The sequence below is a fragment of the Mus musculus genome, chromosome 6 (assembly GCF_000001635.26).
Source record: "Mus musculus strain C57BL/6J chromosome 6, GRCm38.p6 C57BL/6J".
NCBI lineage: Eukaryota > Metazoa > Chordata > Mammalia > Rodentia > Muridae > Mus > Mus musculus.
The window spans coordinates 8,058,679-8,071,126 of record NC_000072.6 but is presented as its reverse complement, the minus strand read 5'-3'; the positions used below and the strand labels follow the sequence as shown (position 1 = coordinate 8,071,126).

Genomic DNA, 12,448 nt, shown 5'->3' with positions numbered 1-12,448 from the left:
AGCTAGGCTTAAAGTCAAAGAAAATTTTCAATTATAGATTTTAAAATAAAGGAGATTTTGGAAGCAAACACTAGCTCATAAATAATTTTAAAAATCACCTCTCCTTTTGCATAGAGGCTCTGAGTCTCCATCTGGCCTTCCCTTCTGAAGGAGACTACTGACGCGCGCATGCACAAACATACACAGACGTAAACGAGGAAAGCAAAGGAGATACTTTTAAAAGTCTATTGAGTTAATGTTGTCCTTCTGGTAAAGTAAAGATCAGATTAGCACAAATATGTCAGTGACAGGCAACAAAAGCTTGGCACCCATATATTATATATATATATATATATATATATATATATATATATATAATATAACAAATATTCCTGTTACTTGGAGTTAAATGTCAGAAACTGCAAGTATTTAGAGGTGTGTGTGTCCACATTTTAGCTTGATGTGTTTTTAATTTAAACTCTGTGTAGTCACCCTAAAACCTTGGCCTCAAGGCATCAACTTGCAAAACAAATGTGTTTTGAAATGAGGAAACTATTAAGGTTGATGATTAATTTATGATGGCTTATGTGATATTTAGTTAAGGTCACATATGTTTAGCATATGACACCAACATTGGAATCAAAGCTTCTATGTTTTCAAACATATAAAAAGCAGTGCCTGGCACCTAGCACCTTGTGGTACTCTGATTTTTTTTTCCTAGTAGAAAATGTATAGACCATCACATTTTGGCAAGAGTTTCTGAGCTCTTTCAAAATTCTCCTAAAACAATTTCAAGAAATTTCAAGGACCACAGTAGATGTAGGACCTGGGAAACACACTGGCCAAGGACCAAAGCAGTCAGTCTCTTGTTGAGTGGAAAAAGCTCACACTGTGTCCCGAGTTCTACACCCATAAACCACTGGACCACTGATAGGAACCATCCTCAGAGACCTTACCCATCTCTGTTTGCGTTCCTCCATTGGAGAATAAAGAGAATCCTTGTGATTTCAAGACATTTTTTGCATACTTTCAACTTCCTTTTAGGGGCTGCAGCTAAGTCATTGCTCTTAAGTCTTTACCAAAAAGCCCCCCAAATGGCCAGAAGCTGGGAGGAGAACCTCAGATAAGCCACAAGCTTGAAGTTGTTGTTTTAGGAGTTATTGAAATAGAATACCAGGATGGCTCTCTGAGTTCTTCAAGGGCAGATTCATCTAGCCTGGTCCTCTTTGCTCTGTTATTGCTTGGAAAAGCCAAGATTGTACCAGAGCCTGTGGAATGGTTTTATGTACACGTATCCTTCAAGCTAACTTGGATTTGGGGACATGCAAATGGCCACTTAGCTATCAAATAGTTGAAATAAAATATGTGACCTGAAGGACTATTGTTTTTTTTTTTGCTTTGAATTATGATAATGTTATCATTAGCACTTATTTCCTAAATAATTCTAAAACACTGCATTTTGAACATTTCCCCCATTTTACAGAGGAGGAAATTCATGATCAGAGGTTGAGCAACATTGCTCTTTACAGTGTAAATACTTCCGCAGCGTGTATGCATGAGAGTGAATCTAGGAATGTAATGAGTTACTGACTGAATGAAGACAGGACGATTTTCCAGTCTCCAATATAGTTTTGCATATAGTTAGATTGCTTTTCTTTTTCTTCTAGCTTTGTCATCACCAAAACCTAGATTATAGAAACTGCAAAGAAAAGCACAAACACAAACCAAAAAGAGTTAAACATCCCCCCAAAATTAAATATTGAGTATTGTAAATGCATCCTTTATTTGACAAAAGTGGCTCATAGTAATAAATTAAAATGCAAGTCTATGTGAAATTCCACTGAGTATCATAATTCTAAAAATGTTTCCCAGCATCTGAATTGCTTCTCTGTTCTCAGCAATGGCTCACATATGTGCGCGCTGCCACCGAGTCTTGGCAGAATAGAGGACCAATTCACACAGAGCTGCATGGAATCTGGGGCTTCCATCGGCAGATGCAGTCTGGACAAGGAACTCCATTTTGAGCAGGCCAGACAAGAAGGGCTAGTCAAGGATGCAGGCTTAGGGATAACGATATTAAGAATTCATGATTTCAAAGTAGTCTAGAAACCACCTCTTCATGGTGTATTCCAAATTTGGAGGATGCAGGAAGTGAGTGTGAATCTGTAAGGGGTTCAGGGATACTTATAATCAAAATATATTGTCATGAAATTCTCAAAGAATTTTAAAAAACATGTTAAAAATTGCTAAAGAATGGAACATGAGCTCAAAATATGAAGAGTTAAAGCCAGAAACATGTGAGGTTTGAAGGTTAGGGAGCTTGACCTGTAGGCTTCTAAAGAGGTTAACTTCAGGACCTAGGACATTTGATGAGGTAACTTTTCAAGGTAGTTCTCTGTGAAAGCTGAGCTCACTCCAGCCTGCCCACTACTTTAAATACTGCTTTCTTTTCTGTTTGCTGTTTTCTGTGGCTGCATTCCACTTCACTGGAGTGCACACATACTTCTCTGCAGCCCTGAAGATAAACACGAAACCCTGAACATTCATGACTGGCATCAGCATCAATAACGTTTTGTGGTTTTTGTGATGCAGACTAGAGGAACTTCCTCCCTATGAAAAGCTCCAGATTTTGAGATTACCAACAAGCCTCAAAGTTCTACAGCAAGCTTTAAAGTTATCAGGAACTAAGAGAGACATGTGTTTGAGGGTGAATGTAAATGGTAGAGGAGGTAAAATTTAGAGCTAGGAAGGAAGGAAATGTGAGAGCAACTTGAACGCTATCCTTTCTAGAGCCTTCTCAATGGTTTTGTATTCACATAGTACTTATGCTTGTAATTGTCACTGTTTCTCTGGTGGTATAATGGCCATCAGCGAGACGTGACAGAGGGTTGTGACAAGCATTAGTTGGTCAGTCGTTTACAAGACCATTATCTAGGGGTCTGTATAAAACCTCTAAAATTTCCACTGGCATCACTGTGAGTATGGTATCCAAGAGTTACTAAACCATGGCATTTTCTGGCCTAAGTAACGGTGTTCATGTTTTTGAGACCATCACAGTTACAGTTTAATTTCATTTTGAATTCAGAAAAAGAGAGACATTAACCAAGTGCTAATCACTGCCTTGACTTCTCTTTCCTTATTGAAATTCATGCCCCCCCCATTCATTCATTCATGAAAATGGTTTCATCATTTAGTGAACTCTTCAGAGTGTCACTTCCCGAATAATTCTGAAGACTGATGCTCCGCAGTGGATTCAACTTAGTTTTTGATAAACCAGAAAAGAGTGAGACCACTGCATGAACAACTCTAAATTGCTTTCATACTCCTCTCAAATAATGGCAAGGGTTTCATGGGCAAAAACAAAGGCAGAGAAGTTCAGGAAAGCCTTGTTAGTGTGTGTGTGTGTGTGTGTGTGTGTGTGTGTGTGTGTGTGTGTAAGTCACTCTAATGGGTCAATTATTTTCTAATGGGTCAATTATTTTCTAAAATATTTTATCTTAGTCTTACCCAATATAGGAGGCACAGCAACAGGCTATTTCTTCATCATTGCTGCCTCAGTGCCATTTGTCAGCTCCACGACCTTATGAAGTCATTGAGTCCCCCTTGACTTAGCCTCCTCATCTGTGATTGTACTTCACAGGGTTCTTCTGAAAGATGGATGGAGTGATGTCCCTAAGGTGTTTTCATGAATTTTAATGGGAAGAGAGTCTAATCATCAGCCATCATAGTGTGCATCACTACCAAATGGAGTACACTGTAGGGTGGGTGGAAAGGGAAACAAAGGACTGGTCTAGATAGGTGATCCACGATTAGATTACTGCAAAGTTTGGGTTTGGGGTAAACCACAGAATGAGGAACAGCAGCGAAGAGATGGGGGTAGCAAGGGGGGCCCTAGATAGCCACACACTTATGCAGGTGCTATGGCCTTTTATAACCCGGGGAGAATTTATAACTCAGGATATTTTGCTGTTGTTTTCTCCTTGAAAATATGGCTGACCTGCTATAGGAAAAAGACTTTACAGTCGTACATCTATGGTCTCTGCATTGAATAGCAGCTGAGAAAAAGTCTCTGGAGACAGTGACCCTATTAGATCTGGTTTTATCAGATGTAAAATGAGAAATGGGCACTGAGAGTCATACTGGCTTTGAATTTCACCAAGCTATGTAGGTTTGGGCATGTCCTCTGTCCTCTGAAGCCTCAGTTTCCTTATCTATCAAATGTAGTAAGCTGGGGTTATTAAAATTATGAGTGAAATTACTTGCTGAATAATAAACTCCATAAATGTTCATTATTATTTATCGTAATAATTTTATTATCAATTCCAGCAAAGACTTGCTGATGTAAGGAAAAGGCACATGTAGGAGCAGCTGGTGGTTCATTTTTCCTTTCTTGTGGAAAAACGAAAGTTTTAGTGACGCCCATCACCATCATAGGAACTTGCTTGTTTTTAGAGGAGTCAAAAGGAAACCACTCTGCAAGGTTATGGTAGCTAAAACCTTCACTGGATCATCCATCCACAGGAGCAAGTTCTGTAGTCAGACTTAAATTTGGCCATCCAGAGAAAATGATAGCGATGTCTCCCATCTAGAGTCCCCTTTGTGGGCAATGAGACGGGAAGGCCATCCAAACAGTGCTTGTCTTGAGCGAGAGGAGGCAGATAACTGCAGAGCTTGTTTGGGCTGGGGGGTTAGCAAGTTGGTGGAGTGGTTACCATAAGAAACTCCAGACTTTACTGTTCTGCCCATTGTCTCCTAGTACAAGGGCTCCCTCTGCAGGCTCTAACACCATCCAGTGTAACATGGCTACCTAAATCCATTATTAGAGAATGCTACTCTACCTACTGACAATAAGCCTACATACTAAAAAAATGTCACAGGCAAACACACTTGTTCTTAGGTGCCATTTCTCTGGTGTGGCAGAAGCCATGCTGTTTAGTGGTGACATGAGAGTCCTACACACTCCTCTTTCTTCCATGCCCCAGCTATCATGGTTTAACAGGGACTCATGGTTCAAGGGACAAGAGACATGACACATGTATAATATATATTCTTCATCCGTGGGGTGAGATGCCATCTCTCTATATTTGTAGTTTATCAAATCCTTGATATTGTTGTGGATAGGAAGTATTGTTGATAGAAAACATGGATACATGTTGTAAATATGATCAACACTAGTTGAGAAGACACTTTTAACCCAACACAGGGAAAATACCATGAGTCAAATAGTGGCATGTTGATTTTTCTTTCTTCAAAGAGTGAGATTTTTAAAAGCCCATGCCTTTGTTTATATCCCTTTTTTAAACATTATGATATTTAGTACATACCAAGAATGTATGAAACATTTGCAAATTCTACCTGTAACACTTGTTATCTACCCATGTACCCCTCTCCTTTAGGCATTTGAAATTATCACTTGAATTATTTTTTTTTCCCTACAACACTGCGGCAATACTGACTCATGGTCACTGGTGAGATTTTTATTGGCTGTTGTTCATGAATTTAAGAAAATGTTATTGAGATCATTTGTTGTGAACATTATTAAGCATATAAGAAATCCTCCTGCCCCAGGCTTTCACATTCTCATTACACTTCATCGATTATCAGTGTGCAGTCCATCTTGTTTCATCTGTATTCCCTCCTTCACTCTCCACTGACTTTTTCTGAAACAATCCCCAGACACCATCCACATAAAGATTTGATATTTATCTCTCAAATGAAAGAATTTCTTTTCAGAACATAACTGCAGAACCACTATAAAACCTAAACATCTCAGCAATTTCTTACGATGGCAAATATCTAGTGTTGAAATCTTCCAGTTTGCCTCATGAATTTTTAATAGTTGTTTTGCTCAAATAAGTTAGGTCTGAGTGATGCCCACACATTGCATTAGATTGAGGTATCTCTCTCGTCTCTTGAAATCAATTAAGTTCCCCTTCATTGCACTCTTGTATTCTTCATGAGTATACTGTTTGTACTTGAGGCTTTTGCTGATGCTATCCCCTATCCTCGTGGAGGGGCTTCACTGTGTTTCTCTTTCTGTTTTATAAACTGACAGATCTAGCTACCCATTCAGAGCTAGGTCCAGTTTTTCTAAGTTACATTACTCACAGGTCAGGTGGTGTGTTTCACAGAGGAGGAGTATGGGAACATCATGTGTAATCATCTACTAAATCCTGGGAGGAGAGATGTGATCAGCAGCCCAGGAAAGGCAGCTAGCCTATCTGATTGACAATATATTTAGTTATGCTGGATAAAACCTATTTAGCTATGTTCACTGGTGCTCTCTTTTGCTGAACGGCATTAACCCTGACAGATACTAGCCCTGTCTCTCTTAAGAAGTGGAAGAGAGGTAGATCAGTCATGTGTAGCAGGAGGCCCTCACACAGTACAGACACTTTGTTTATGGGTACAGAGGTTCTCAAGAAAGGAGAGATCATAGAAATGTGTCTGGCACAGGGTATTCTTGTTCTCAGCTTGAAGTTCTTTATGTGAGATAGATCCTTAACACTGGGAGGAGCTTGAAGTCGCTCGGTGCTGACAGTCAGTAGGAGGGAGGTGTTCGAGGGGCAATTAGTGTCTGGAGCTTCAAAGGTATACAAGTACTAGATGGAGCTATGTTGTGTGGACTTCTTCTGAGGAAACTTGAACAAATGTCTACACATCCCAGGTGGAGCATGATGGGAGAAGTAAAAAAATGACTCCACTCAAGTGCAGTTTGGACACCAATGGGTTTAATAGGATCAAACTTACAGGAGCGTGAATGAAGAGTCATCTGCAGGAACTTGGGCAACTTGGGCTTGGGCTGTACTGAGAAAAAAAATACCTCTCTCCTAACAGCCATGTCTATAAATCCTTGGGTAAGATGAGGAGAATTGAGCCAGTAAAAAAGTGAGCTGTAAAGTTATCCAGATTATTTTAATTATATTAGCATTTTATAAAGACAAAGATCTTGAGACATACAAGTCCAAAGCCTGATTCTGAATCTTCTTTTAAAAAGAAAACTTTAAGCAATTAAATTATATAATTATATGCACCATATGTTTGCCTGGTGCCTCCAAAAGGCCAGAAGGGGGTGTGAGATGCCTTGGAACAGAAGTTACAGACAGGAGTGAGCTGCTACATGGATGCTGGCAACTAAACCTGGGTCCTCTGAAGAGCCAACTAATATCTTAACTGCTGAACCATCTTTCTGGCCCCTCCATTTGGCATTTGGGTATCCAGTGATTGATTGATTTGTTTGTTTGTTTGTTTGTTTGTTTGTTTATTTTTCATAACAGGGTTTCTCTTTATAGCCCTGGCTGTCCTGGAACTCACTCTGTAGACCAGGCTGGCCTCGAACTCAGAAATCCTTCTGCCTCTGCTTCCCAAGTGCTGGGATTAAAGGCATGTGCCACCACTGCCTGGCTCCAGTGATATTTTACCAGTTTACCAAGTAGTACAGCTGTCTTCACAGATCAATTTTTGAACATTTCCTTACCTCTATAGGATCCTCCATGCTTATTTATAATCAATTCATCTCTGTAATCCTAGCCTCTGGCAACTACTCATCTATTTATCTTTCTATAGATTTATTTTCTTCTGAGCATTCCATCAGTGGAATTCTCCACCATGCCAGTGTCTGTCAAGAAGAGCAATGTTTTTGAAGTACATCCATATTATAGCATGAACCTGCAGTTTGTTTCTCACAGGATTTTGTCTATTCCTCCTCCAGACCATGGACATTGGGCTCTTTCTGGTTTTGAGCTATTATGAATACTTCTGCTGAGGAGATTCATGAGTGGGACTTTGGGTGTTACTTGATCTTATTTTCATCACATGTATGCTTGGCAATAACATCAGGTCAGGTGGTAAACACATGTTGGGTGTTAGGAGAAACTGCTGAGCTGTTTGCCCAAGAGGCTGTCCTAGCTCCTCAGGGTTACTGCTTTTTCAGTGTGCTAAGCCCAACCTCTTCTTAGAGGCTGTGCAGCCTTGGAAAGCTTTGTTTCCTCTTTAATTAAAGCAGGTGTGTAGTGAACTGACATTTACAGAGTGTGCACCCCGTGGGAGGCCTTATGGATCACTCTCTCATTTCATTCCCTATCTCTGTGAAGTGTAGATGTTAATTTCCACCTATCTGGTGAGTTTACTGAAGTTCAGAAAATCAGGTAAGCAAGTCACCATGGTAACTAGAAGATTGTTGTGGGTATTAAATGATGTCAACTCTCAACAATCCTAACATTAACCTGGCATAGTCCTAACATATCCTAACATTAAATTGAAGGATAAGGAGGGTTTTATTTCTGTCTTTAACCCTGCCATCTCGGAAAGGTATAGCTCCAGGACTCAACCTGCCTTAAAGTGTCACACCTTGGAGAAACAGAAAGATCCCTGTGCTCATAATCACCCTGTGGTCCAAATAACAGAGTCAACCCCCAAGTCAAATAGCACAGTTTTAGTTACTGCAATAACAGGAGTAGCTCATTCAGGATGTGGGCATAGCTCTTTCTGGCCACTTTTTATCGTTATATTTCCTTTCCTCCTCTGTTCAAAAACACAGTAATTACTTTTTCAAACTTCAGAGAAGCAAGCTCTGACAGAAGCACACATGAATGCTGCCAGGAAGTTAATTAACTAGATTGATTTGAAATGGAACCTTTATCAGGAAAGAGTGCGTTACTGCCGAGAAGAAAGTAAAGAGAGCACATAATGTTGAAATGGTAAAATGACTGGGTGAAAAGGCTCAGTGAATATCTAGTAAAATCCAAGGGATTTAAAAGTTTGTATCTATTCTTTGAAAGTGTATATTCAACATGAAAAGTTATATACTGTAAGACTTTTGTCAATTGGTAACTTGTCATTCATTATGTCTTTTCAGGGAGAACCAGGAGTCAGAGGCCCTCCAGGTCCCTCTGGGCCTCGGGGAATAGGAACCCAAGGACCAAAGGTGAGCCATCAGGTCTCTGATGTGAGTGAGCACCAGGTGTCAGTTGGGACATCCCTAACTGGAAAAGTCTGAACAAGAAATTCTCCAAATCTAGAAACTTTTAATCACAGCATGACCACGTGTGACACGTCCATAGCTGATTCTTTGCAGGGAGCGACAGTCAAATCTAAAGGCACTTGGGTTTCTGTAAAAGGTGCATGTGAAATATAAATACATTCTGTGTTTGAATAGATGGGCTGTCTCCAGAGGAAGCCACTATACACAAACAAGTATTCCAAAATGTATAAATTTCAATTCTGAAATACTTGTCTTCCCAAGCATGGCTGAGATGGGAGAGCGACTTCATATGAAACCCGCATTTGTTGTTGACTTAGTTTTTCCTGGAATATTGATGAAATCTTTTTTCATGTCATGTGATATGCTGTGTCTTTAAAACATTTGCTTCCCTTGAGACATCTGAAAGTCAACTTCTCTCAACATTGCCGCAAAGCCTTCTAAATATCTCAGGTGTCTTTCGGAAGCTGTGCTATTTTGTTATCAGGCAGATCTCAGCTGGACATGGTGGTATATAGCTCCAGTCCCAGAACTTGGAAGGCAGAAATATTACAAATTCAAGGTTTACCTATGATGCATAATGGGTTTGAATCCAGCCTGAACTCCATATAGATACCCAGCCTTGAAAAGAAACTCATCTCTGTTTGGCCAGAGTTGTTTTCAGTGGCCTTGTAACAGGTCACTGGCTAATGTATGTTTTGTATGTCTTTGGCCACTCAGTCACACTGTGGTGTCAAGGTCAAGCTTCATTGTCCCCATACAAGGGGACAGGGGTTTCTTTTGGTGCCCTTTGCCTTTATTTCTATGTAGATAATAAGCTTTCACTTACTTATCTTCTCTAGCTTGGGGTTTATAAATTCTTGAATTTTTCTGAGCCATTGTTTCTCCCTGAGGGGATTTTGTCCCCCCTCCAAATGCCCTAGTGGGGTACTTCAAAAATTTCACAACTGGGAGACATCTGGGCATCAAAAGAAGATGAAAGTGACATTTCCCGAGTTCAACAACTTCCAGCTGACCAGGACAGCTCTCTCTCCATCAGCATGTCAGCAGTGCTGAGTTAGAGGTGCTGTTCTAATTATTTGCTCAGTTATTCAAGAAATATATTTTTTATTTGTTAAAATAAAACAAAGGAAGCTTAACTCATGTTTGTGGGAGGAAATGCGCCAATGAGACACACTACAAATTCAGATTTTTAAATAGGTCCAGATACACGGACCACTCTGTGAATTTGTTAGTGAGGTGGGAGGGAAGACTTCTAGAGCCGAGAGATTTACAGCCTCACCTGGAGTCTTAGTTTACTACTCTGCCTTCCTTGACTTCATCTGTCAGCAGACTGGTTCTAAAAATCGCAGGTCACTATATGTGGATGGAGATTCCTGTAAGATGACAGTAGTCACTATCAGTGGGAAGTTACGCCCATTTTTCTTCTCCACTCTCATCTTTATTTTTAGTTTTAAAATACTTTTGTGATGAGAAAATATCCCTACAACTTGAGAAAGATACATCTTTCTCATAATGGCAAAAAAAAAAACCCAACCCTGACTTATTTAATAACTTAATTCCCTATTATTTATTTATTTATTTATTTATTTATTTATTATGAATACACTGTTGCTGTATTCAGACACACCAGAAGAGGGCATCATATCCCATTACAGATGATTGTGAGCCACCATGTTGTTGCTGGGAATTGAACTCAGGACCTCTAGAAGAGCAACTGTCAGTCCTTTTAACTGTTGAGCCATCTCTCCAGCCCCCTTAATTCCCTATCTTCAAAGCATGTTCTATTTGGGGATGTTTTAGGATCTCTTGGGATAGGCATAAGTTCACTCCTTTATCATGGAACTTCTGAGAGCTTTAATACAGTCATGACAAAACTTCAGTCGGCTGCAGATTGGAAGGTTGCAACACTTGGTGCTGTCCTAAGCCTTTGCTTTGTGTGGACACTGACGCTTGTAGTGTAACAGTTGCTGCCTAATCTCATATTCTTCAGCCCATACTCCCATCACTAAATGCCACATGATGGCATGCATGTGCATGGAGGTCTCCACTGAGCAGAACATACAATGCATGTGCATGGAGGTCTCCACTGAGCAGAACATACAGTTTTCCAATCTGATCCCACCTCGGAAGTCTCTCCTCAGTAAGTGAAGACACACGGAGAGATGCTGCACTTGTTTCATGTTTTCTATCATTAGGCAGGGAGGGTATGGGAGGAGTAGAGGGCTGCAGTATAATCAGGATATGTTGTATGAATTTGGATAATTCATACAAAAAGGGGAAAAATTTTAGCACTGACTTAATTCATATTCTTGTGCATTCAATACCACGTGCCATTGTTCTCTAGCAACCTTTATATAAAAAAATGTAAATATGCTGACTTTTGTCACAGGCACGTTAGGAACTGACCATTCACCAACTCCTCCACGGACTCTAACAGTGTCCCAGTGAACTGGGAACAGCAAGTTCTAACAGAATCTGGCATTAGCGATCTTTGGACTAAGCATGGGCAGGCTGGGGTGGGAACACTTGTCAAGCAGCAGTACTTGGCCTCTCTTCCCATTTCTTTCAAGCTGCTCTTCTTTGCCTCTTTACCTATACTTAGGTTATATGTAAAAGTTTCTTTGTAAGCAACTCAAATGGCTTAAGAATGCTTAGAACATGGCTGTAAAGGAAACGGAAATGTGCTGTGGCAAGAGGATCCTAACGAGTTTAAGAAGGAAGCTAAGAGCAGTGATAGCCCTGTTTTTCCCCCTACACTGTACATACTTGGTTGTCGATTTCTCTTCCTCTTTTCACAGGGTGATACTGGGCAAAAGGGCCTGCCTGGCCCTCCTGGGCCCCCTGGCTATGGATCACAAGGAATTAAAGTAAGTGAATCGGATTGTACTGGAATCGTCTCTCAAGTCAGTAGGGTGATGACGATAAGAACACGTGGCTTCATTACAAAATTTAGATTTAGTGAGAGTGTCACAGTTAAAATTGCACCTGGGATTTAAAGGAAAATCCCAGAAGTGTAGAAATGGTACAAGTAGAGGCTATTCCTAAACACTGACCATTACATACATTGCTTAGCGAAGCAGTGAGTGGTCCAGTGGTTTGATGATGGCTGGGTTGTGGGCTGAATGGAGACTTCGTGACTATCCATCAGTATGTTCTCTATCTTCCTTGTAGCTTTCTCATCCTATTCACATGAGAGGTCTCCTTATACCCTATACTTAATTCTACATTTGAATGGTGGTAATGTTCTATGGAAGTTTTTGTAAGAATTCTTTTTAAAGTAACATGGGGCTGGAGAGATGGCTCAACAGTTAAGAGCACTGGCAGTTTTTTCAGAGGACCTGGATTTGATTTTCAGCATCAACATATAGTGGCTTAGAACTCTCTGTAACTCCAATTCCAAGTGATCCAACTGACCTCTGTGGGCACTACATGCATGTGGTCCACAGACATGCGCATAGAGAGCACCCATATACATAAAATAAAAAT

General features: G+C 40.2%; 1 protein-coding gene across 6 annotated transcripts in view; it reads left to right on the top strand.

Moving 5' to 3' along the window:
- Positions 1-12,448, top strand: part of Col28a1 (collagen, type XXVIII, alpha 1) — a 196,610-nt gene that overhangs the window by 122,583 nt on the left and 61,579 nt on the right. For all 6 annotated transcript variants that reach the window (XM_017321502.1, XM_006505031.2, XM_006505032.4 and 3 more), the window contains 2 exons: positions 8,837-8,905; positions 11,761-11,829. In XM_017321502.1, coding sequence (XP_017176991.1) covers positions 8,837-8,905; positions 11,761-11,829 — 138 coding nt within the window. The remainder of the gene's footprint in view (positions 1-8,836; positions 8,906-11,760; positions 11,830-12,448) is intronic.